General features: G+C 37.9%; 2 protein-coding genes across 9 annotated transcripts in view; one reads left to right on the top strand and one right to left on the bottom strand.

The window, feature by feature from the left end:
• Positions 1–2: 2 nt before the first annotated feature.
• Positions 3–22,021, top strand: MOK (MOK protein kinase; the record flags this gene model as incomplete). Its single annotated transcript, XM_032690250.1, has 5 exons — positions 3–73; positions 4,377–4,487; positions 13,427–13,480; positions 15,674–15,760; positions 17,638–22,021. Coding segments are annotated over 5 exons (420 nt in total), but the record flags the coding sequence as incomplete, so codon positions are not given.
• Positions 22,022–23,034: 1,013 nt separating this feature from the next.
• WDR20 (WD repeat domain 20) overlaps positions 23,035–27,017 on the bottom strand; it is a 45,818-nt gene continuing 41,835 nt past the window's right edge. For 4 of the 8 annotated variants that reach the window (XR_004357515.1, XR_004357512.1, XM_032690245.1 and 1 more), the window contains one exon: positions 23,035–24,030. Coding sequence is in view for 3 of the 8 variants with exons in the window: in XM_032690245.1 (XP_032546136.1) it covers positions 23,977–24,030 (54 nt within the window). In the remaining 5 variants the exon portion in view is untranslated. Of the gene's footprint in view, positions 24,031–25,014; positions 25,797–27,017 lie in introns of all 8 variants that reach the window. The other 4 variants (XR_004357516.1, XR_004357513.1, XM_032690243.1 and 1 more) reach the window with 3 other exon arrangements.

The following is a 27,017-nucleotide window of genomic DNA, read 5'->3' as shown; positions in this document are numbered from 1 at the left end:
AGCAGCGGGGCCGGGGCGGGAGCGGCTGCTCGCCCGCCCGGCCTGGGACCTGCGGGACGGCGCGGGATGAGCAGTAAGGGGGCGCGAGGGAAAGCCGCGGGCCCTTCCTGAGGGGTGGCGGGGGCCTGGCGCCTCTGGGGGGGGCCGGTGGTCGCCGAGGGGGCCGCAGCCCCCGGGAGCACCCGCGCTGAGGGGGCCGTAGGTGTTCCTGTGGCCCCTGGGAACGCCGTCCCCACAGCCCGTGGGCAGCTCCTGGATCTCACTTGCCAACGCTGGTCCCTCTGCGTCCCATGACAGGGTGCGAATAGATCTTTGTCCCACTGCTGTGGAGCATCGCCCTCTCTGTCTGCTGGTCTCTCCAAGTGCTTTCTCGGGAATTGCTAAGTTTTCCTTGCTCTGCACGTCTTTCCTTCCATCTCTTAGCATCCTTCTTCACATCATCCTGTGTCACACCTTGCACATCTGGCGTGTCTCTGAGTGCAATGATTACGTGCCATGGCCTTGTGGCTGTGACTGAAGCTCAATTTCGTGCAGCTTTTTAAACTTCTTTGGATGCTTCTCCCTTCCCAGGTGCATCAGTGTCATACTTAAACATTATGGCTTTTTCTTTCTCAGCGTCTTGGCATCTTTGTAACAAAGTGTCTGCTTTAGATTTTTATAACATCCTGTTTTGACTGTTGTAGTGCTGTCTTTTCTGTCATTTTGTATTGGATTTTTTAGTTGCAAATGATAATTAATCTTCCATGCTCTCTAGTTACAGTGGTGTTGTCTTTGAATTCCATCACTTGCCCATAATGTTAATTTAGACTGTTCCTTATTTCCTAGGTTCTGTAGCCTCTTGCACATGAAACTGTTATTTTGTTGAATGATTCATGGCCACTTTTTTGGTGTTAGACGAGTTCACATTGCTACAACTTGTTCTTCCTAACCTTTATTTCCCTTTCCACTAACGATTCCAAGCCTGAGCATCTGTGTGTGCTGAAACAGAAGGGAGGGAAGGGAGAGGTTAGATAATATCTGTTACAGATGGCATGAAAGAACTGCTAACCAGTGATCAGGTCTCCTTCATTCAATGTTCTGGGCAAGTGTAATTAAAACACTTCCTTTGATTTCATCCTAGAAGCCTTCAGTCTTAAAATTTTTAACCTTTCTGTCCATCTTCGTCTCTGAGTACCATAAATTAAGGTAATCTAACTGGTAATAAGTTTTGTTTTGTAGCTGTACTAAGTTTCATAGCTTACAATTGCTGGGCTGTGACCTGGCTGTTCTTGTTCAGGGTGTGTTTGAAGTCTGTTGTTTTGGTGGGGTTTTGTTGCTGCCTGGTCACTCTCAAAGGATCAGGATGGTGCTGAAGTGGATTTTTAGGAATCTCCAGAAACCTTGGCTTGTGGATGCAAAATCAAATTTTGTAATAAATTGTTAGTCTAAATTTTATTTCATCTTATTCCATATAAACTCCTATGCTCTTATTCTTACAATGCCTGATTTTCTTTCAGCTGCTGATTGTTCAGAGCTTACATGTTGATTTTATGCTTCAAAGAGACATATCAAATAACACTATTTTCATTCCTTATTCTGCATGTTGTTCAATTAATTGAAAGTATTCAGGTCTTTGCTGTCATTCTTTTCTCTGAGTGGCTCTCTCTTAAGTTGAAGGCTCAGTTGTTTGTTATGTGTGGAGTGTTTATCTACAGAGCACTCTGTTGTAAAAAATTTTTGTAACAAGCTTTATATGCTTACATGAAAAACACCTTCAGTGCTGCAAGAATATTTTAAAGTGTGTAAAGGATTAGCTCTTCTTGCACTACTAGAATTCTTCAATTTAAAATTAAAAGAGATCAAATTGTTTTGAGCCCTCCCCTGTCATCTGGACTTCTCTCGTAGGAGTAAAATACATGTATAGAAGAAAATACAAACAAACCCAAATTATATAAACATATACTATGTGACTTCTTTATATATATGAAGATATTTTCAAGAAATTTGTACAATAATGCTTTCCCTGCCTAAGTACTTTGTTTCATTAACACTATGACTGGTATGCCATAGATATTAAGATCTTATTTTCAGGTCACATGATTATTTTTTTTTAATGCCAGAGAATCAATTACTTCCATTTGAGAAAAGAAAAATATGGGACTGCCATTTATTATAATAAAAGAGTAGGTCAACAAATAGTTAACTTATTTTGTGTCTGCCTTGGGTATTTTTTGTCACAGGGGTGGCTCTGACATTATATGATCAAGTATAGTCATTGTGTTTCTAACTGGTTGGAGTATAAGTTGCTACCAGAAAAATCCATTGACAATTTCTCTTTGGAATTCTGTAAGAGTGGGGTTTAAATATTCTGAATTTATGATCTCCATCTTATATTTAGCAATTTAGATAGGAAATGAAAACTTACAGTGAGGGTGGAAAACACGGTGCAATGTGTGATTTCTGCTAACGAGGTGCGTTATTTCCTCAGTCCAGTCATCAAATAACAACCACAGGAATTAAACAGTCCCATGGTGCCCTCTCTGTTTTGGAGTCTCTGTTAGAAATTGCCTCCTTTACCCATAATGATTTTCAAATTCTGTTTCTGCTTTTAAAATAGTTCTGCATGTACATTGTCTGTATAGAGTGTATTAGAAGGTATGAGTGATTTTAAACTACGCTGCATTTTCCAATTTTTCAAATTTAAGTGGCCTAATTAGTTAGTTTATGACGCAGCAGGACAGACAGTGATCAGAAAACCAAAGCAGCAGATGATAAAAATGAGAAGAGCAACCAACAATTTCACAGAAGTGCTGCTGCTGTATTGGAGAAAGAGAGAAGGTTTACAAGGGGAAAGTTTCTACTAAATTAAAATATAAACATTTGGCTCATAAGGAAACGAAACACTTTTTTGTTGTTTCGTTGCAGTTTGTTTTTTTTTTTTAACAGGGAGTAAGTGTGAAAGCTGAAGAGGAGAAAAGAGATGAAGACAACACAAATTGATTGTTAGTTGGAAGACAGTGTTAGAATGCCCCCTGCCTAAGTAACTTTTCCCTCTGAAAAATTTCTTGGCAGGCTTTCTCTACTGTGAGGCTGTGTTTATGCTTGTAAATTAAACATATCTGGAAATCTTGGACACAAAGAGCAACTGGCACGAAATGGCCCCCGTCTCTACTAGCAAATCCTCTTATCTTCCAAAACAAAGCAGTAGGACAGAAACTGCTCGAGAACTGACCTTAGAAGGTCCTCACACCAGGCAAGGAAGGTGCCTCACAGTGTTGGTTCTCACAGGACAAATCCCTGCCAGGGACTGTTGTCACAGTAAGTAATACAGGCAGCTACACTGAATGTACTGCTATCGACAGAGCTTGAGACTCCCACAGTTATTCTGACACCCATAAAGGGCTGAATGTGATAAAAGAAGTTTCCTGCCCTGCCTCCCTCAAAATGACTGGGTTTGGATCTTCCTTAAATAATAAGACCATGTCAAAAGCAACGGCAGCATAAAGCTAACCAGAATTAGGTTTGGCTGAGATGGAATGACTGAAAAAATTATCAAGGATAGAATCTATAGATGCTAAAAATAAAAGGAAATAGGAGGATGAAGTGGGTGAAGGTAACCAGGCACTGGGATTGGTAAGGAACAGTTAATCACAAAGTTGAAGGAGAATAAAGGAGGAAAGAAAAGAAATGTCAATTCTGATAGAAATTAGAAGACTGAAAAATTAATATAAATAAAGCTTTCTTCATAACTCTTATCTTTTAAAGTTCTGCAGAATTAGAATTGACTGAGTTTTCACATCCTTGTGTTTGGAGCACTTCATTGTCAAAGGCAAACATTATTTTAGTGCAAAACTCATATCTGAATTTAATATGGGAATAAAGCTTTGCTTAAAAAAAAAAAAAGCAAAAGCAAAACCAAACAACACCGCCCCCCAAAAAAACCCAAACCAACAAATAACCCCTGTGTTAGAATAATGATTCCATGATACACTTGCTTTCCAAAATAGTTTTATGTTTTCAGTACAGTATAAATAAAGGTTTGGAGATTTTGGAGGTTTTTTTGGTGAGAGAAGCAAAGAATAAATTCAGATATGAGCTGCTAATGTGCTGCAGCAGAAAAAAGGTGGGAAGGGCTGCCTGCAGAGGAATCATGTCTCTGAGCAAGAAGGTGGTAGTTCATTGTCTAAGAATTACTGTATTTTACTTTCAGGAAAATAGATTTCTGTAATACAGGCAGCAAAACTTCATTTGCTGTTTTTCATTATATTTTCTCTCAAATAACTTATGTGTTCACAAAAAAACCCCCAACTTTTATTTAAGTTTTCCATTAGTCAGCATTTAACAAATCAATGAAGAATTGTTATACAGTCATTATAACAGTGTATTTTTGTTTTTAGGATACCAGTTGGTAAGATAGGAGAGGGAGCATTTTCTGATGTCCTGCAGACACTGAGTCTTAGGAATGGAAAGTACTATGCATGTAAACACAGGAAGCAACATTTTGAAAGGTATGCATAATTAATCATAGAAATTCTCTGGAAATCTTACTTAAATTTGGTGGGGAAATACAGAATTAAGACTAAGTGAAGTTTTTTTAATGCCATGGTTTAAAAAGGTTTGCATGTGGTACAGAAAGGGAACTCTGCTGCCGATTAGGCAGGGCCTTCCCATTTGGCACTGGGGGGTTATTTCCTTGAGTGCTCCAGTTGATGTCATCCACTGCATTAAATGCTTCCTGGCCACTGGTTCAAGGGTAAAATAAGATGAATGTGGACTAAACAGTTGATTTCTGCCTTGCCAAATGCACTGAATGGACTTGTCCTGTTTTTCTTTTAACCGTAAATAATAATCGGAGGAGGAAATGTGTCAGTCCTCTCCCTGGAGAATGCTTTTTTCAGGCTTATTTAAATACTGTTTTAATGAAGGTATTTATCCTTAGTCCGTGTATAGCATTAGTTCTACATCGTATTTGCATTTATATTTAATTACATCCATCAGCTAGACGTTACATGGTCACAAAATAGGTGCTTCTTTATCAGTTAGGAAAATAGAGGAGAGGGCTGGGTGTAGACATAGACTTGACATTCTCCTCCAAGTATGTAAGTGCCAACCAGTGCCTCTTGGGTTATTGACTTTGTATTCTCAGTTAAATATAGTGAGTTCCTAGTGAAATCACTGGGAATGACTCATTTGTACAACGTTAAATGGGACATTTTGCTCTTAGGTGAGATTTCACAATGTAACTCAGAGCTTCAAAGATTGTATGTTAAAAAAAAGAAGAGGACTCAAATATCTTCAAGTAATGTGGCTTCTGATTCTCTGTTGTGTTGTTAGAGATCCGTTGGTCCATTTATATGTTTCCTACAACTGACAGAATTGTCCAATTTATGATCAAAACAGTATTTAAACCATCTCCTTAACTTTATCAAGGGCAGATGTGTACAACTTAGTGGTAGGGCTCAACAAGCAGACTCTTTCATGTAGCTATCTAAAACATCTTTTAGGCCTTTAGCCCTTTGATAAATTGACTGACAGATTCTTTTGATGAAGTGAACTCTTTTAGCAAAGATAACAGTGTTTTAAGCTGAACCTACCCATAAAAGGTATTTCTCCTCACTTCAAAGTGGAAAATTTTGTTTTGGTGTTTAAGTCTGACTGTGCAAAGGCGAATGTGTCCTGCTCTGATCCATTCAACAGTGTGCAGAGCTCTTTATTTCCTGCATCCTCCACAGTGCTTCTGTAGCATGTTTTTTTTGTTTGTTTATTAAAGTCCAGGAGGGTAAAAAAATAATTACACAGTAGTTGAATAATGTCTGTTTTTCATGTAAGAGGTTAACTTTAAATGTTACATTTGGCAAGGCATCATGCTGAGCAATGTTTGGAATGTATGCTGCACCAGCACAGAGGAAACAATATCATACATACTATTATGCAACACAAAAGTCCTGCCAGGTAGCTCCTTGGCGTGGTAACTGGTGTTGGAGCACAGTATGTTACTACATTTCTTGTTTGGGTAAGTCCAGCTACTCCAGGCTGCAAGAAGGATTAAAGCCATTTACTAATTACTGATTTGCTCAGTAAAGAAGCAGCAGGCAAACCATTTGTCAGGTCCTGCATTTGAAAGTTCAGTGACAGAGTAGAGTGGAGTAGGTTCTGACAGTCTCCTGGCAAGGAACCAAGACAATTAAAATCCAGTCCCTGACTCCAAGTCAGTCTTTTCAATTCAACTTCAGTATGAAACAAGGGAATAATCTGAGAGAAATACAAGCAGTAAGGAGGCCGAGTCCACATCCTACTATCTTTATGCTTACATGAAGTTGTTTTGTAAGTATGATGCATTCATTTCTTTCTTCCTTATTCCTTTATTTGAACAATATCCAGTAACTTTTGGGTCTAGAGACAACCTGTAGACACTTAACCAGCTTTTTATTTAAACAGAAAAGAAAAAACAATACATTTCTCAAATTCTGAAGTCTACATCCCTGCCTTTGTTAAGAAAGTCTGGTGTAGCTCTCACTTTCTCTGTCTCTTTTGCAGCAGACAAAAAATATTTTAACATCAGTATTAAAATTACAGACTAAATATATGTTAGGCATAGTTAAATTTCATCTCATAATATGTACTACTTGCTGGTGATTTCAACCCATGTTCCATATCCAGTTTAGTGCTTTCACTGCACATCATGGCTACTGGGACAGTGTCTTGGTTAGGCACACTCAGAGCTTATCTGCTGGAATAAGCTCTGATACTTCAAGGATCTTGGTTTGACTTGTCAGTTTGAACTCGGGATCGAGGCAAACTATTTGGCAGTGTCATTTCACAGGTAACTTTACAGAAACCCCTTTGCAAGTAGTAAAAGTTTAGATCTCAGAGTGAGACAGCAGCTGAGCTGTGCACTTGGAAAGAGATCAGTCAGTGATGAAGTTGGGTTCCTCATGCTCATTAGGCACTTCAGTGTCTTCTGGGGACATGTTCTGTCTCACAGAGTGATCACGTTTTATGACAGCATTTACTCTCCATTGCTTTGCAACAGCAGACATAGCCTTCATTATTCAAATACTTGACACAAAACTTGTCAACTGCTCTAAAATATGTTATATTGCCCTTCAGGCTGTCTTATTCCTCTGCTCAAGGCTGGGGTGCTACACTGTTAAGGACAGGCCTGTTTCCTACAAACACATGGGAAGCCGGTGATGGTGTCAGCAGCTTGGCTTTCTGGAATTCTCAATCTCAGCTGCCGTGTTGTTACCCAAGTGTAACCCAGCTGGCCACCCAGCTCACAGAGCTCCTGCTGTCTGTCTGAGCTAACTGCAGATTGTACCCCCACCTTTTACTGCCTGGGTTAACACAGCATTGCAGGGCAGATGTGCTGTAATGCAATTATCTTACAGGGAAAACGGAAGACCTAAGGCTGTCTGCCTCTGCAGGGCAGTGAAATGGAAAATAAAGTGTCAGATATATTATATCATGATTATACTTAAAATTGCTGTTGTCAGCAAAACAGTGATTCCAGTCAGATACTCATTTCCATGCAATAGAACACTACTGGTGATCTAACTAGAAAGTATCTTCACATTTGGCTGTAATGGCTTTCCTGCCTTTTATTGTAAAACTGTATCAGTTAATTTACTGGAAATTTCTTGTTCCTGAACAGGGTGATATGCCCAGAAGACATCTTTCTTGAGTAAATCAGTTAACTTCTGCAGTGGACACTTCAAATAGTATAAACTAAAACGATGATACCTCAGACTTAAGTTTAAAAACTTCTGTGAGACAGGATCAATTAAAAATTAAAATGTCTATTTTAATACCAGTTAAACTAAGTACTTTTTTCTATGCTGTGTACAAATCAAGTTTTATTTCTAGGTTAAAGTCTCCTTAATTGTTTCTGCAGTGATAGAAACGCTGGCTATGTGAATTTATGGACATGGATATTTATGAGCTGATAAAAGGTATGTAGCATATGCTTAAGAAGCACACAAATTCTCCTTGTGTAGATCCCAAAGTGGAATTAATTATGTTTCACTTGGTTGTTCACTGTTACAGATCATAAAACTCACAGGGAAATTTTGTGCTGTACTGCTTTTCCCTTTAGCTCTTGTCAGTGGAATATACCCACTTGTTTGAGGCATGAATGCAGGTTTCTCATCAGGTCCATAGCCATCTATTCTACAGTCAAACAACCTTGACTGCAAAAGAGAAAATAATTGCTTTATGTAACAAAAAATGAAACTTAAACAGGTTCTTGTGGGTCTCTTCCAACTTTGCATATTCTGTGATTCTGTGATTTGTTAGGGCAGGACTGCAGTGAGATAATAAGAAAATTATTCCCATTTGTTTCAAAACTATTGAACCAATGAATAATGATTTTCAGTTTTTATATCTGGTAAAAATGCCTTTTACCAAGTTTTCTTTATAAAATAACATTGTTCCCTGAAACCACCGTTATTTAAAAATTCTGGAGCTGTTTGTGGAAGCGTGTCAGAGACCACAAAGCTTAAAGAAGAGTTCCTACAAAAAAGTTTAGAACAAAATCTGATTTAAAACCAAATTTTGTATAAACACTAACAGATACAGCTAATGAAGGGGCATATACTTACAATTCATTATCAGAAGAGGATTTTTTTAAATGACTAATTAAGAATTTGTAATGTCTTAACAATTGGGAGATTATTTTAAATAACTGAGCACGCAACTGTCATTCAGTGTAAGAGAACAAAGACTTGCTCCCAAACATGACATTTGTGACACTGAGCATTCAGGTCTCTAACAGAAGGAGTAACTCTCTTTCTGACCTACATAAGAATGTGAGATTAGAATACAGTTGTTTGCTGATGACTGAAGGAGACATTAGTGTTTGCTGGTTTTAATTAGACATTTTGTTTTTACAGGATAGATTTGTTATCCTGAGAAGTCAGAGTAATTGCATATTTATTAAAAACAATCCTGCATCCTCTCCTTCCAGGAAAGATACTGTACTTCATTTATGAAAAATCAGAATGTTTAAGTTTGTTCTTTAACTGCCTTTATTTTTTTTTACAACAGAGTACTTGCATTCATTTGGTTACATTTCTCAGTGTTTCTCTCCTTTTCATGTGAAAAAGCCTCCTATATCAAGCATTGTATTCAGATGAAAATTAAGAGTCATAGTTTCAGTATGTTCTGGTTTTGTTTTGGGTTTTTTTTAAATACAGTTTTTATCAAAGTCAGGTTTTCCATAAGAAGATTATCTTCCTACCACTTAGTTTTAATAACCTCCATTTCTATGGCACGGTGAATCAGTTAAAAATGAAATCTATGTTCAATAGTAATCTGAAATGCTGCAGTTAGGAGTTATCTGAACATTAATCTGGGTCTACCTGAATTTCTTTATATCCTGGTTTTGTGTCTGGACTGTGTTTCCCATGAATCAGTGTCTTTTTTTCATGTTGTATGAGGTGGTAGCACATGGGGTGGAGCTTGTCAAATCATAGAATAAAAAAGGAAAATGAACAACAGATTCCTATGGAGATTATAATACCAAAAAAATATTTTGATATTCTGAAGTATGCAAGCATTTAATCTGTCTCAGGTATAGTGCATTTTTAAGAAATTAATTTTGGAGTTTAAAAGTAAATTTTCATTTACCACAATTTCCTATGGGGCAGAAATAGTTTTTTATCCATTTTCTCCCCAAACAACTCTAGTTGTGGCTTGTTGCAAAGTCAAGAAATGTAACAACAATAAATACAGCAAAGGGTCCAGGGACGTAATTAATCTGGGAAAATAATCTTATTTCTGAGCCAGAAATCTTATTTCCCAGCCTTACTGACTGAGAATCTTTACACAGCAATGGCAAGTAGAAGGAGCTCCTTTGGAATTTTCAGCAGTGTGATTTGAAGGAGTGCATTACTAATTTGTAGAACAATTAAATTGTTCATTAGCGATGCTCTGTCACAAAACCATTTGCAGAGGGTACAAAAGTAGTTACATTTCAGAGGAATTGTAGTCTTTGGGAAGTTTCTACAGTAACACGAATGCCTGTCATTTCCTGACTGCTCTGCCTTGCAAAATCAGGTTTAATGTAGGTGCAGAACAATTTAAAAAATCTTTACATTAGAAAGATTTAGAGGCAAGCATGGTTTGTACAATATTTTGTAATGAAGAAAAACCTGAAACAGGGGTTGACTGAAAATGAATTTTTAATTTACCAAGGTGTATGGAGACACTTGTGTTATTAGGAGAACGGGTCACTGTAATGCTACTAATGTGGAAAGTTGATACTTTTGGTTTTTTCCTTAATAAACCAAGAGATCCATGTTACTTCAACCAAGACAAGGCTATTTGTCTTTACATGAAGTCATAATTCTCTTGCTGTTAATTTACGGTCAGGAATCACAAGTCATTTAATAACTGAAGAAGAGTCTTGCCCTTTGTTTAATCAAGAGCAGTTTGGTCATTTAAAGCAACGTAAAAAGTATGTCTCAGAGAGAGGTGTGGGGGATGCCTCAAGTGAAATGACAGAAGACTCAAGTGCCACTACCTTAGGATTCACTTCACCATTACTGCCAAATAGGGTTTCTCTAATGATAAATTTGGAAGCAGAGGAGCACCTGCTCCAGATTCTACTAGTGAACTGTAATGAAAAAGCAATTGAGCATGACTTCTTTTTATGAAGGCCTGATTTCTTAAATACTAATAATAATCCCAATTGATTTGAGTAGCAGCATTTTATAAAATCTTTTCTATTATAAATGACAAAAATCCTGACGTTTAAAGCACCATTTATCTCCACGGGGGCACTACCACTACAATTCCCAATGTAAGTGGTACTGTGTTCGAAGTGCTTTGTGATCTAATCCTGCTCAGTGGATTATGTGGCTGCCTGGAGGAGCCCTGTAATCAGTTGGGAACACAAGTCCCGCTGGCTGCTAGGACTGGTGGCCTCAATGAGTTACTGTCCTGATAATCTCCCTCCTCCTCCCCAGCCAATTACTCATACTACTGTCATCAGGCAGATCAGTACCTGCTTTGTTTTTCAAAAATGTGATCATTTCTGCCTCCCTTGATGGCATTGCAGCGTTACATAAAGGCATTACAGCAAGATTAAAAGGCCTTTGGAGCCTATAAAAGAAAAAAGCTGAGCAGTTACTGAATGGCTCTGAAAAATAGATAAATTTTATAACTGTAATTATTACCTAACAGCAACAGCAAGCTAAACTACACTGGTTAACCTTTAATTTGCAATTCAAATGTGAATCACAGTCATTTAAGCACTGCAGTAACTTGAGGTGATTGATATGAATCTTGAACCTTAAGGACAATTGCTTTGTGTAGAAAGGAAATTAGATGTTCAGAAGTGAAATATTGCAGTTCTGGTGGAACTTGGGGGAACAGATACTGCAATAAATACATGCAGTAAAAACTAAGACAGCTTACAGACTCTTGAATTGGCAGTTGTTAGCTGAGCTATTCTGGTGCACACTGAAATCTAAATTATGTCTGAGGTTGAGTGGAAAATGGATTACAAAGCTAGCTATAAATGACAGAAACAGTATAATCGAAAAAGGTGATATCAGTGCATCTGTGGAAGCTGAAGAGTAGGGTATTTGTATTCTGTTCTTTACTAAAAAGGACTTATACAACTTGAAATTTTATTCTAGGAAGGAGAAAGCCATTGCCTGAAAAAAAATTAAGAACAACATGTACCAGTTATGCAAATCTCGAATGCACACATAGGTAAGAGACCTGGTTCAGCGACAACTTTACAGCGCATGTAGCATATATTTAGTTCAGGGTATTTCTAAGCAGAGACATAGAACTGTCTGGGGCAGCAGCAGACACCTGCAGGGAGAGAAGAGGCCGTTGCCCAGATGCATCTTTGCCTGCAGCAGAGCCCTGGAAGGCATCAGGCAGCCCGAGCTGCTGCCAACATCCCAAAGGAGCTCCAGGACCTGTGGCAGGAAGCCCTCCTGAGAGGGGGTGGCCCTTGCAATCCTCAGGTAGTCCTAGTGGGAGCAGAAGCAGAAAGCCTGGCATCCCCTTCCTGGACTTGCCTGTTCCCCATTCCAATACCTGTCGCTGTTGTCTCACCACAGTGGCAAAGCTAATTTTTTTACTATGCTGTTGATAAGTTTGCAAAAACTGTTAATTTCTCTAAGTATTTTTTTTTACAAATAACTGGAAGCACTGATAATGTTTGTCTTTTTACTGAATTCTTCTCTCTGGTGTGTTTATATTAGTACAGAAATAGGATATTTCAGAGAGATGTGAAATCAGAAAAAATAATAAAGGTAATTAATTTCATGTGAGGATATTTAACTCTGAGAAGGTAATGTTTCTTTATGAATAAAGGTGCAGTTTTAAAAAAAATATATACACAGTTACCTCTAATACTGTATTCCTGATCTTGGGGAATGAACAAGCAAGCTTGTTACTAGCTAAAATCTGAAATAACTCAGGTGTATTACAGCCTGCCTGTATTCCCTCCAATCTAAAAACCTGTTCTTATCCTCTATTAATATATACTTTCCTTTGTGTTAACCTAGACACAAGTAGTAGGGCTCAGTTCTGCAGTTCTTTCTTTCTACATTCAATTCCTACATTTAGTGGAAGTTATACAAAAGCTAGAAGACATTGGCTTTCAGAAGATTTCTTCATTGGAATAATTTCTCCCGACAGTTTCAGAAGGTTATTCTGCTAAAAGTTTTAAAAGCAAGGCTTTTTAATTTCAGTTTATGCAACTTTATTTTCTGGAGGTAAATTTTTCTTTTAAGTCACAGAAGTGTACAGGAGAAGCCAAAGCCACCTATTATATCACTGCTGAACAGAAGAACTCTAATAACTTAATCTAGATGTCCTATTTAGCAGCCTTCCCTTCAGTAATAGTCCATATGCTCTTCAATTAACTCTTAGGTCTTTCTTTTAATGATGTACAGAATGGTATATGCACATACTATGGGACAGAGATTACCTTCAAGCCTGGAGCTACTTGCTATTTAAAAGCTATTTACTGCTTTGATACTCCTGGTATTTTGGAAAGTTTCTTCTTAAAGTAATCTGTCATTTCTTTTATGATGGCTTCACACATTTAAGGAAAATACTTGATTGAATATTTCACTGTCTGTAGTTTGTTGAAATTCATTACTTGTTTTTGCAGCAGAATACCTTGAAGTTGGGAGATTTTGGATCCTGTAGGGTATCTGTTCTCAGCAGACACATATGGGATGTGCCTCCCCACGCTGGTACCGAACACCTGAATGTTTGCTTGCAAATGGCCACTAAAGTTACAAAACGGGTATGTGCAGTGCTGGCTGTGTTTTCTGTGAAATCACAAGGTACAGTGTTCAGTGGAAGGCTTTTCTTATTGTTATTCAAGATAATCAAAAGTAAATAAATTAAGGGCACGTGGTAATATGATCTTCGTTTCCATGGATTTGTGGAAGCTTCTTCTGTGCTTAATCTGCAGGGTTCATGAGGCACTAATCCGGTCTGGCCTGGCACTCTCTTCATCCTATGGCAGGTTAGTAATAAAAGCAGTTGCATATTCAAGAGAACATAGTACAACCAACATTACAGCCATTTTATTTACAAAGAAAATAACATTTTTGAACATTTTTTTTTCCCCCAATGACTTCATATTTAGTAAAATTTTACTTTCTCTGCTTTTCTCTGTATATAGTATGGCTCATTTCCTCTCGTGAGCATCACTAACTATTCTCAGTGTAGTTAATACACTTGGTGATGAAATATTTCCCTCTTTTTTGGCTAATAGTTTTTGCAAAACCAGAGGAGATTAGAGAATACACTCCCTCTGATTTGTGACTTTGATTTATAGTATAGTGCATTTAAGACCCTGGTGCTGTTTAAGACCTCGTGCGCTGGAATATTTTGAAATCGGATTCTGATGAAGGAAGAGTTCAGGAAAACCCAGATTAAACTCCTTTAAGCTTTTTGGTGATGATGAAACTATTACTCAAAAAATTTGTCACTAGTCTTCAAGAAAAAAGGAAAAATAACCACCATGAGTATTTCTCCAATATCTTTGTACCCTAGCAACAGCAGCAGTTCTTCTTTATTCTCCTCCCACACTGCTGTCTATGATATGCAACCAGGAGTGATAACATTTGCTTTGCTTCTTTCCTCCTCCTCCACATGGCAAGTGCAGCTGCTGCCATCACCATCACATTAAATGACAACCATTATGCTTTGCCTGCTAACTTGTAGAAACAGTTCTGCTTCGGCAAGAAAACTGTTAATAGAAAAATCCCAAATGTGGCAGAACTCTTGCAAAGTAATTGGGACCAAAAGCCTTAAAAATGCCACGTTGTTTCATTTCAGTTTGAATCAGGTGGGCTTTGAAGTTTGGCAAGAAAATTACACACTGCAAACTCTCTAAGTTTTCTTAGGGCAAAAAAAAACCCCTTAAAAATATTTCCTTGTAATTTTAGCTTAATGTAAAAAATTTCACTTCTTGCAACCACTGCACATTTTCAGAGACCTTATAGGTGTGCTCAGAGAGAAATGAGGGATGTTTATTGGAAACTGCCAAATTAAAGAGATAGTCTTGCCAAGCTAGAGGATGTTATGGACAGGATTGTTTCGTTTTCAGTGTATCATGCAGTTGTTGCTGTTCAATGTTTGCATAAGCCTTTATGCTTTACACAGCATTGTGTAAGAACTTTTAGTCTTTTACTCAGCCATGCTGATCTTTCAAATCTTAAGTTTCCCTCTTTCTGTTCCTTATAAATCATGATTCCTGGATTGCACTCTTTCATGGCTTGCACAGTTGTTCTTCACTATGTTACAGTTTTACATTCAAAGACAGCACACTTTTTTTGTTCACACAAGCTACTCCCAGCTGCTTGTCTTGATACAGCTGCACAACGTGAATCAGATCTTTTCTCTCCTTCCTCAACTCAAAGCTTTATGAAGACATTCAGAGTAGTGTGCAGCCAGCTGTTTGATTGAATTTGCAAACAGTTAAAAAGAAGTTTACCCTGTCTACAAAGAGGGCCGAGTGATTTGCTTTCCAAAGTCATATGGTGCTGCTGAAGTGTTTCTTAAATTAAAAGCCCAAGGAAAAAAGTAACATGCACAGGAAATGAATGGTAGTGGACCTGACTAAAGTCAGATTGCTCTGTTATGATAACAGTGTTTTCAAGGACTCTATACAAGTTTTATATTAACTGAGGATCAACCTCAGGAATGCAGTTCAAATTACCATCTTTCCAGTATTCCTGCTTGCAAAGAACCTGTTTTTTAGGAATAGAGTGTGATAAATATGTATTTCTATGTGCATACATAGCAAGAGGGACTGCTTGACTTGCTGTCTTAAAATGAGGAAACCCCATTGTCTCCTGGGATCTGCCACTTTACTAGAAGCAAACAAAATCCCAGATCCATTGTCCTTCACCAAGAGGGATGTTCTCTTTACATATTTTACCCAAACCAGTGAGGAGAGTTTACAGCTACAAGTTTCTGTTTAAAAACCCAAACTACTCTTTCCATCCAAACCTGCAATTGTGTTGCTCTGCTGCTCACATTATCCATCAGTTGTTGGTAGGTATTATTAAACTGTCCACAGATGAGTAATTCTAACATGTTATCTTCTTTAGAAATGATTTTTTTTTTTTTTTAATCAAAGTGGCAGCTATGCAACTAAACTAGTTTAACTGTGTCTTCTCTAGTGCTAATACCATCTCTTACCTTGCAGTTTTCTTGGATCTGATGAGCTGGAACAAATTTCAAAAATCCACATTATAGGCACTCTTGCTAAAACAACTCTCAAGAAGTTCAAGCAGTAAGTATGCACTCCCACAGTTATTAATCTCACTGTTTAAATATCCACAACAGAACTGTACAGCCCTGTGCAAATTCTGCTCTGGGAACCACCACAAACACCTCATTCTGTGCTGACCCAAGAGCAGCGTCTTCTATCCCTACCCAGAGACAGTCAGACCAGAGAAAATCTGAGCCTATGTCAGTCTTATTTGGCCTTTTATTTCCATAGTGTCTTTAAGGCCAATGATGTAACATTTTAGGAAAGAAAACATCTTTTTCCTAAGTACTACTTACTTGTCCCTAATAAATGATTACCTAAATCTGATGAATTCTTTCTTTTCAGTAAATTGTAATCCTCTCTGAATATGCATGAATAATTTTTTCCTTAGCTTGCTTAACACAGGTCAAGAATTTCTAGTTTTGATTTTCCCTTTTAAAAAAGGAAAAGGAAAACCTCCTCTAGCGCACAAATTGACTGCCAAAGGTTTCTCTCTCCTGCATGCAATGATGAAATATGACCACGATAAGAGAACTGCTGCCCATCAAGCATTACAGCACCCTTATTTTCAGGAACTCTGGCAAGTGACTTCAAATCACTTCATTCTTGAAGACTAAAATCAGAAAGTTTGGGGAGTGCTGTCCTTACTTCAGCTGGACTGAAATGAAATTTGCTTCCAGGGCAAGTTCTTGGCTTGCAATACAATGAATGTAACTCAAGTCAATGTAATTCTTTGCCTTGAGTCCAAACCTCACCTGAAGCACAACTGATGTTTTTCTCTACTCTTTTTCCCCCAGACTTTTTAGGGCAGCTGATACACAAACTTTGACCCTGCACAAAAAACTAAGATTAGTAAGTAATACATAAGGGTGAGTACCTCCATATTTGTGCCAAATTCCAAAGGCAAGTTTAAGACAGGTAGTATTTAAGTGGAAGAATTGTCAGCCCATTTAGAGAAAGTAATTTGTAGCACTGAGCTTGTTAGCTAGAAACAAATGTTTAACTTAAGCTGATTACTTGGGTTTATTCCGTCTGCCTAAACACAGATCTTTATTTGGTCTGATGCCTTTCCCCCTCCCCCCAAATCCCTGACATACATGAGTTAGAATTTAGAAGCTCTGATACCCCCATAATCCCTTCAGTAGACTTTTGTCAGAGTCACCGTTACTTAAAGGGTCAGCTCCGCCTTTATTTTTAAATATCACCATCCTGGTTTTGCTGTCTGCCTTTGGCTTAAAGAGTTTTCAGATGAAGTTGTGGCAGAGACAGAAAGTGTGCTTTTGCCTTTTCAGGGCTTCAGTCTACATTTCGAGCAAATAAAAAGATATAATTTTTAAACTTAATTATCTTGTATTTAGATGATATCTGGGAAAATCCTAAGCTTGTTTTTGACACAAAATAAAAAATTAAGATCTGATTAAAAATTCTGGCAAACTAAAACTTTGTTTATATGCCAGCTATGTGAAAAAACTCAACGTATTCACTCTTAAGGGTTTGCTGTATCGACAAGGTGAGATGGAACTTAGTACTACATCAAAAACTTTCAAATACAGGTTTTTCTCAAAAAAAAACCTTGCTACAGTAGCAAAGAAAAATTATAAATTATTTTCTGCTGGGCATTCAACCTTGAAAGCATGAACTCTCCTTCCATAGGAGGAGCTACTTTTTCCACCAGTTTAGGTCTGGAGTTCATCAATGTAGGCTTTGTAAGGAGTTCCTTTAGGAAAGATGACAAGAAACATCAAGTGAGGCAAGTCACTTTTATAAAAGAATGAGCTGAAATAGTATTTGGCCGAGGTTTGGGGTTTTTTCTCTGATTATTTGGATTTTCTCTTTTATTTTTATTCCTTAAGATGTTCTCAGAAAAAAACCTGAACCTTGTTTATTTATTTTAAAAGCATTCTCTTAGGAAAGTCCAGGAAAAAAAAACACAAACAACAAAACAAAATGGATCTCCTCTTGGAGATTTCCCAAAATGAAATTCTTCTGGAGTAGCCAAATTGACTTCCTGTTCTACTCCTACACTGCACTCAGTTTTCTGGGCACCTAAGGAAAGCGGTGGAAACCCTGTGTTCCAGTCTGTTAAATTTATTGGATCAGACATTGAGGTGTAGACTCTCACTCGCCCATTGAAGCGTATTTCAAACTTCTGTTGCTTCCTCAACAGTCTGAGAAACAGAAGGCATTTAAGCCTTCCCTGAAACATTTCCACTAAAGCCTGCTTTAGAAGGAAGAGTGAGGAAAAGCACTGCTGTGCAGTGAAGACAGATCCAGTCGTGCTTCTGCTGTTAAAGATCTAACAAGAACAGCAGTGCCTGGTTTTTTGTTGCTCTGACAATTTGTAGGAAAACCTCACAAGGTTTGAGGGCTGCTCTCCTATCATTTAGATATTCTGTTCCTGAAGTGGGTCAATATTTAATTAAAGCATTGTTCTGGCAGAGCACAGAGCATTCTGCATTTAACTTCCTAAGTATTTGTTCCTTTTAGAACCTGGTGGAGGAGGAGGTTGGTTAAAAATAACATGAAAAGGGTTCTTTGAGCTCAAGTATTAGGAATGGAATGTTATCTACAGAATGTAAGTTTTCAAATTACATTACCAATGTCAGCAAACTGCTGTACTTTTCTTAGATTTAAATTTTATTTCTTTTTTTGTCAGCTCTGGAAATTATTCTCCTCCTCTATTCAGCAACTTCCAACTCAGATTTTACAGAGATTGTGCAGATTGTGCAATCATATGAGATACTTGGTTTTGATGCAGTTTCTGTAACTGATGAATATTTTTATGTAACTGTAAGCTAGCTAAAAGCTAAACCAGCTTTTTATCTGATTCAAAAGCAAGTAAAATTTAGTCATAGTTTGCTTCAAGCCATTGATCTGAACTTTAATCAGAAGTCTTAAGAGGGACTGATATTGCAGCCAGTGGCTTAAAAGCACAGTGAATGCATGTAGCTCATCATACTTCAGAAATTTTGCACACAGATCATCAGTAACAATTTAATAGAATGTTAGTTTCCTGTTGCTATAAAAGGTAAGAGTTAAAGGGCAACATCCTTATCTTACTTGGAAAGAATTGTTATTCCAGCTTGATACCATTGATTTTAAAACTCCTGAGATCTAAAAATTTGCATTAATTAATTTGCAATACTTCAGTTTGGTGATGTGTTCCAGAACAGTTTTGTTATTTAGAAAACAAGAGTCTGTGCAAGTCATACTCAGCTGGGGGGTTAAAAATCTTCTGCCTACCAAGTGTTTATGGAGGACAGGTTTGGCAAATAACTTTTTTTGGTTTTTTATAAATTATATAAGTTATATATAAAGTTAGTCTGCTCATAATTGAGAAGTGATCAGCGTTTTTTTTCCAAAACCAAACACTGGGGTTTGGTGCTGCTGTTCAAAAACCCAGCCATGAGCAGGAGGCAAAGGGTGTGTTGTGAGAGAGGCACCATGAAGAACACACTGGGGAGCACATCACGTCCAAGCGTTAGGCATCAGTTTGAGATTACTGCTCTAAGTTCAAACTCTTTATTTCTAATCAGTTAAGATGCAGCTCAAACAATGCAGTAAAATCTAGGTTAACAAAAAGATTTTGTAAAGATACAAGTCATCTAGAATAAAAGTTATGCCCATTATGCTCTCATTATGCTCCTTTTGTTGTGGTTTGTTGGTTGGTTGTTTTTTTCAGAAGAGGCCTCTCAGCACTTTTAAGGTTCTGTTGTGACTGGATTAGATCCTATTCCTTGTTCTACCTTTCAGATTCTGGACAACTTTGAGCACGCCCAAATTCCCCAGAATGTGGGGAAGCTCATGAGACTCAAGTTCTTTATGAGTCCTTTTGCCATCTACGGCTTAAAAGCACTTGTCTATCTTATGTTTATCTTCATGTTTTGAAGAAGGTATTATTTTCACATACTGTACTGAGGATCAATGTGACATTTACTAGCAGGTTCTTTAAAATGTGAAAATATTCACAGGGTAAATGTGGTGGTGCATACTGTGAGAGTCATTTTTTTGTATTTATTCAAATTTGACTATCCAAGTTAAATACTGTGCACCTGCATCATGTACCTTTGTTCAATTTATTCTGTTCATAGCAAACTTTCAGAATCTCAAGAGCAAGAATGGAAAAATATCCCACCCTGGCAAGAATTCTTGTAAAATAAGGCTACAGCACTTAAACAAGGCTCTGCAGGGAAACTTGTACTGCTGCCACTCATCCTAGGTGTGCCAGAGGAAGAGCAGATTTCTGTTACTAGGACTGAACAAATACATAAGCTGAGTTTTAGTGGAGCAAGTGCTCTGCACCAGTAGAGTGAGAACATCAAAACAAAGGGAGAATTAAACAGCAGAACACAGTGGTACAGGTAACTGCTCTTTCTCATTTTATTAAAACCCATGTGGATGGATGCTGCTTTCCTCCAGTTCCAAGCAGAAAATGTGCTCCTGACCCGGGTGTCTCCCAAGTGCAGTGAGGGTACATAAAACTACCACGACTGGAGGAGTTTTCCTGCTCTGTTACATGTTCCAGTTAATCATCTCTCTACTTTGTCCTGCTTTTATGTTAGCACCTTATACTGACAGAGAACTTCAACCATAAGGCAATCCTGTATTTGTTTGAATAACTACCACAGGTTTATATATATATTAAATATATAAGATATATATATATATAAAACTAGCATAGGTTTATACAGATGTATATATATAAAAGAAAGGTGTGATACTACACTTAGGAAATGGAATTAAGGACTGCAAGTCTATAGGCAACACAGTGTAACAGCAGCCTCAGACTTCTTACCTTTGGAACTCTTGAGCAGAAGGTGCCATGAGCTTATCCAGTGTTTTTTCCATAGAGGAAAATGGTGAGTTGCTTAGTGCTAATATATCTGAAGCTGAGCATAGTGTGCAGCAGTAAAAATGATGGTCTGAAAACAGGTAACTTACTGGATCCAAGGGAGCTTGCTCTCCACTGTTGTTAATTCCTTACAAAAAACAGAGGACAAATCCTACTACCCACATTTGACAGATTGTTTCCACTCTAAAAGCTCTCTTACCTAGCAGGAGGTCAAAGCTCAGATTAGCAGAACTCTGTTCCTGATAGAGATGTATTAATTCTGTTGGTAGCTTCCTGTAATCTTTTTCTAGAAGCCTCAAACCACAGATGCTGAAATTTAAGTATTTCAACTAAAAAAAAAAAATTCCCTCAAATTGTGTTTGCACAGTTTGGTACCTTCCTGATTTTAAAAGTGTTATTGCCAGTTTCCTTTCATAATTAATATATCAGGTAGGTGATTATTCATATGCCAGGAAAAATACAAAGTCAGAATTCTTGGTAAGTTTTAACCTGAAGAGAAGAGGCTACCACAGTAACATCTTGTATGTTGTCTCATACCCTGTATCTGGGGTGGTCAGGCTGTTGTCATGAAAATGGCAATGTCACATTTTTACTATGAAAACTGCAAATCTGAAGTAAGTGAAGGACCACGTTGGAATTTTTTTTCATTTCTTTTACACTTTCAGGTGGATCTTACACAGTGTGGCACATACAGTGCTTCAAGGATATTTATTTCATAACAAGTTCTTTGCTGTTAAACCTCTGGAGACAATTTACACTTCTCTGGCAGTTGGATGAATAAGCAAACCTGAGTTTTCCACCTGCTTTATAGTTACAGTACATCAAACTTTAAACTGCAAATTGGCAAGTATTGTTCCTACCCTCATTCTCTCAGCTAAAATTTCATATTGAGATTATTTGTGTTCCACTCACTGTTAATTATTTTTTTTAATGTAGTAGGAAAAAGTTTATTAAGAGCTGTATCTACAGTAGAACTAAGTTCTTTCCCGGTAAGTTATTAGTATCCTATTTATTCCTATAAGATTTTTTTTCCCTATGGTATAGAGTGTGGCATGAGCAGTTCAAACTTCTAGATGATTGTCCAAATAGTCAAGAAGAGGCTGAAAAAAAGAAAACCCCCACAATATTCCTTGTGTGCTGCTGAACTTGTGGCAGGGACAACATGGATACGAGTAGCTGCTGTTGTTACCCAGATGTTGGATACTGCAGTTCTTTCCATACTGGTTTTGTATTTTTCCAGCTGAAGGAAAAAAGTCTTTTAAAGTTACTGCATATTTTGTCAACTCTTTCATTTTGACTCAGACCGTATGAAGTACATACATAAAAGAAGTCTACAGAGAGATAACTACACTAGTTTTCAGTGACAAGGTTTATCTGTATTTTAACAGTTAAACCCACTATGTTAATAAAACAAGACTTCTGAACAATAATCCTGCTCAGTTTCAGTATTTTCCCCATCCCTTGTATTTTAGAAGAACACAAACAGATAAGCACTGTAAAGTACAGCTCCATCTTGAATAAAGTAGGCAACTAATTCCCAGCTTATAAACATATCTAGCAGTTCCCTACATGGCTGCATAGCAAGATTAAGACTTAGTTACAAGGAGATACTGCAGCTGCTTCTCCCAAAATTTTCGTTAATTTCTGGGGGAAAAAATCACTTCTCATGCCAGAAAATGTCTAAATTTTACATGTAATTAAAAAATTTCTACCAGGCTTTATCGTTGGAGAGCAGGAAGGGCAGTAACATGTGCCTCAGGTACAGCTCGTACACCCTCAGGCAAGTTCACGGTCCCAGGCGAGCAGCCTCCATCCCACTCTGCCTGCAGGATTCCAAAATCCCATTGTGATCATTGCTACATAGGATAAAGGGAAGAATGTGATGGATACTTCTATTTTCCAAGGCTTGACATGGAGCAGCATCTCTGGGGGGAAAGAGGAGTTAATCTTTGCAAGAACTACTGAAAACAATTTAAGTGCTGTGTGTTGTGTTGCTGACTGGTTAAAAATGAGGAGTGTTCAGACAAACAGCGTTACACCTCTGCAAATCCGTGGATCTGTCTGACCCTGTCACACTTATCAGTTTAAGAGCATTGAATTATAAATGAGATGCCTGATGTAAAACAAAAGAGTCTCAGAATACTCCAGTACGTTGACCCAGTTTCTGACTGCCAAGTCAGAAAGAGTGTACAGCTACTACTCTGGGATCTTCCACTTCCCAACTCCAAACACACGAGACTACAGGATCACCTCATGAAGTTCTGCCTGTGAGACTTGTGCTGTATGATGTATTTAAACTTCATTATGTGTTTGGAGATAAGCTGTTAGGAATGAGAACAGAACAATTGTATTTCACTTTCCTAAGTGAAATTCAACTCTATTAAATAAGAAGTAATACTCTAGGTGAGATATTTTTGAAAGGAATTTGTTCTACAAAGTTTAGTTAGTATTTCTGTACCAAACATTTAATTCAACAAAGGATTGGTTACATCAAAAGTGATCGAATTTGAACAGAAAGTAAACAAAAATGCATATTCAAGATAGTTTAATATGTATTTTCTGAATTAGAAATATCACTTTCTTAAATGAATGAGAATCTCTAGTGTAATGATCCGTTACTCCCCTCCCCCATCACTGAATTACATTATTTATACATATAATACAGAGCCGATTGCCGTTGAAACCAACAATATTAAAATAAATGTTTAATAGATACAAAGGATCTTTTCTCCACAACATAGTTTTTCTGGTGTCTGAACACCAATTTTAAAGTAATTCTCTATTAGCATTAAACTATTTAAGTGCAAAACAATTTTGTTTTAAAAAAATCTATGATTGCAGCATCCATCTTCCTGAATAACATTTTGAAGCCAGAAAGTAATGACTTTCATTTTCCATGAGTGCATTCCAGGCTGTCTTCTAGCCATCTCTGGTTAAAAAAATCAGTGCAAAATAAACAATGGTGAAGTACTAGTTTAACCATTGAACTTACTTGAATTTAAGAAACATATCTTATTTTACACTATATATATATATATATATATATCTTTTATTTATATATTTATATAGAGAGATTAAATTACACTGGACTTGAAAAGTATAAAGAAAACCAAATATGTTACTACTTTTTCCTGCAGCACCAAAGGAAGCTTTTTGCTTTTTCTCCAATGCAAACTCTTCCTTGGGTGAGCAGCCTACCAGGATCGGCTGTAGTGAGAACCCATTGCATTTGTCCTTTGCAAGTCACTATGTGATTCACATAATTCCATGTTTACACTCTGCCACATTAAAATTTGTGATGCTCTTTGCCTGAAGAACAGCTCCTGGTTCCACTGTCATTACTTCTTGTCCTGCGTTCAGAGATTTGCTAGCAGTAGTGTGATGGCTATACTACAGTTCCACTTGGAGAATTGGCCTGGTTTTGGGATGACAATAAACCCTGCAAACAAAGCAGTTTACATTAATCCAGCAAGAGAACCTGACATGAATTTTATAAAGTTCTTAACCTGAACCTACAATGAGTACAATTTATTTTTACCACCACTTGCTTACTCCAGACATCAGCACCTTCTTCTACACAGGCTCTAAGCCACCACGGTCTCAGCCAAGCAGCACACAAAGAGCTCTCAGTCGGGAACAAAACGTGTGCGTTTAGGACACGGAAAGGATCTGATCCCAGCATTTGGTTTAATCTACCTTGCACTTTGAGTCATTGTGAACTGTGAAACTTTAAAAATCATACACCAAAAAAGTGATCAGCATTTTATTAGGGCGGTGACAAACAAACCTATTCCACTGTCAACAAGTTTGACACCTGACCGGACAGGGAAACGCTCCATCTCTTTTATGTGATCGAGTATTACAAGCTTTGAATAGAAAAATACATAATCTAACCAAATATTTGTTTTGGTGATTTTAAAAGAGAATGGAACACTGACAAGAGCTCAGTAAAAGTTTCCCATGACAATTCAAGCTCACATTCAGGAAAGCTTTTTACCAGCTGCTTTAACCACCCTGCCATTCAAATCAAGAGAGACCTGTTCCATTTCAGACACAGCCCCGCGACTGCATGACCCCCTCGCTACACAGGGGCTACTGCTCTGGATTAAGGCAACTATACCTATGGATAGACCTGTGGATACCAATGGACAGACTACATTTCAGATTTGTGCACAGTAGCCCCTTCTTAATCATTCATGTAGAAGTAACTGTTTGTCAGACTTATTTAGGAAAAGCTTAATATCAAAATACAATTTAGTGTTCTTTCAAGGTCATTATTTAGTTCTAACGAGTGCCAGCAGGCTGAGGAGCACTGGCAGCTGGAAGCACACCAGAGACTATCCCCATGCAACTCCTCACCATGTAGGCATGATAAATGCACTTTCAGCAACTCCCCTAAGCAGCTCCCAGCTTAGGTCCTTACCTCAAAATTAGGATCCCGGGACTCAGATCCATCAAACTAGACAAGCTCAGGCAGCAATTAGCATACAAGTTAGAATTATGTCCCATCTTCAGAATCTACAGGAGCTCTTTCATGCTTGAATCCAAGAAATGAGAGGCCATGACTGATGGAAGAGGTGGAAAGAGGGCCAGACTGGCTGGATTCAAGTCATCAAGTTTCTACTAAAACCAAAGCCCTTCCTTTTAAAAAACCATCTGATCTACCAGTTCAGACACATTATGAACCTGGATAGTTTGCTGGATTTATAGCAGACTCTGGATCTGTGTACATGTGCATACATTCCATATTTATAATAAACATGTATTTATAATAAAGGATGTGGCACTTAATTTGGTGCCCTCCATAGATCTCACCTGAAGGAACTTGGACACTTATTTTTATTTGTACTCAGGTTTATGCAGGGGTTTTGTTATTCTCACACTGTTGAGGTAGACTGAAGTGGGTTGTTTTTTGCACTTGACATTCAGGCTGTGCAAAGATACTGCATATTTAATGAGAACAAGAAGCTTCCTAGTTATTAGTTAAGGACTAGATGGTGAAAGAAGGCAGAACTTTAGAGCAAACAAGCCACTGAAGCACTTATGAAATTTTTTACCAAGGAAGTTTTGTTGGAAAGTGATGAGGATGAATCAGAACTCTCTAGTTCATTACTGAAGCATTCTTCACAAGTCTATTAAATCCAGCAGCAACTGGAAGGTCTTTCTTGCCAGAAGATTACATCCACTAAGCAACTTTCAAGTACCCTGGAAAAAGACGTCCAAAGGTATTATTTTCAGTCTTTAATAAATCAGCAATCCAAACTATTCATATGCAAATATGTGCTTTATAAGCACACAGGAAGCACTAGGGATGGCATGATATCAAGTCTTTTTCAACAGGCTCATAACCACACTAGAGAGAGGGAGAAATAACCACTATCCTAGTATTGGATTTATGCTGTAACACAACCAGTTTTTGGGAAACAAAAGGAAGAGTCATTCATTTTCCTAGAATTCCTCTAGAAACTGGCAGCACATACTGAAATTCAATGCAGTGCCTTATTCTCCATAACTACCAGCCACTCTGGAATTCAAGTTCCAAATGTAGGAACATGGAGTCAGTCCTGGTTTCATATCCCGGGCCATGAATTGCTCCCTGCTTTAAAGAGCAGCAATGCAGATGGCTTTGAGTGAGTCCTAGGAACTCCCACTATTTCAGTCCTTGCTCTGAATTAATTCTGCAACTCTGAGCAGGCAAGCCAGAGGAACACTGCTGTGGAAATGATCTCAAGATCAATATCCTCTTGCTCCTGCAGATGGAAAAAAAATTTTGCAAGTCCTGCCTTAAAATTTGGGACCAGGCTACAACGGCCATTCAGAACTTCACTCCCACTGGAGAGATCAGAAAGTCCATGAGCATTTCCAAGTACTTCATTTCAGAAGACACCTTAGATGTTCATATAAGAAAAGCAAGAATATGAATTTGGTTTTTAGGCACAGAAATTTCACTAAAATGGTGAAAGCTCTTCATGTATCCTGAGAAACAACAAAGACTGTACAGAATTTTGCCATTATACCAGAGCCAAGCAAGGCTATGAAAGAAGTTACGTCAGGTGTAACAAGAAACTTTAAAAACAATGTTAGGAAAGCAAGTGAGGGCTCAAAGTTATTCTTTTGCTACAAAAGTTCCCCTATAAGAGTCTGGTCTGTAATACAAAGGGTATGGGACTAGAACAGTTGTAATTGTGTTCTCTGGAATAATACGATGGGTAAGGTTATGAAAAAATATAAAAAGCTCCTGCCTGTAACTAAAGAACAAAGCCACGAGAGCACAGTGCCTGCTGTGATGGAACCAACCAGTCTGGTCAACGAGGTGGGAAAAGATGGAACAGAAGCTGCAGCAACTTACTGGGGCAACAGCCAAGCTGCCCCATTGAACAGCTGTGACAGGAACATGGAAGAGCAGAGCCATGGCAGCCACAGCTC

Source organism: Chiroxiphia lanceolata, chromosome 6 (genome assembly GCF_009829145.1).
Source record: "Chiroxiphia lanceolata isolate bChiLan1 chromosome 6, bChiLan1.pri, whole genome shotgun sequence".
Taxonomy (NCBI): domain Eukaryota; kingdom Metazoa; phylum Chordata; class Aves; order Passeriformes; family Pipridae; genus Chiroxiphia; species Chiroxiphia lanceolata.
This window is presented reverse-complemented; position numbering and strand designations above follow the sequence as displayed.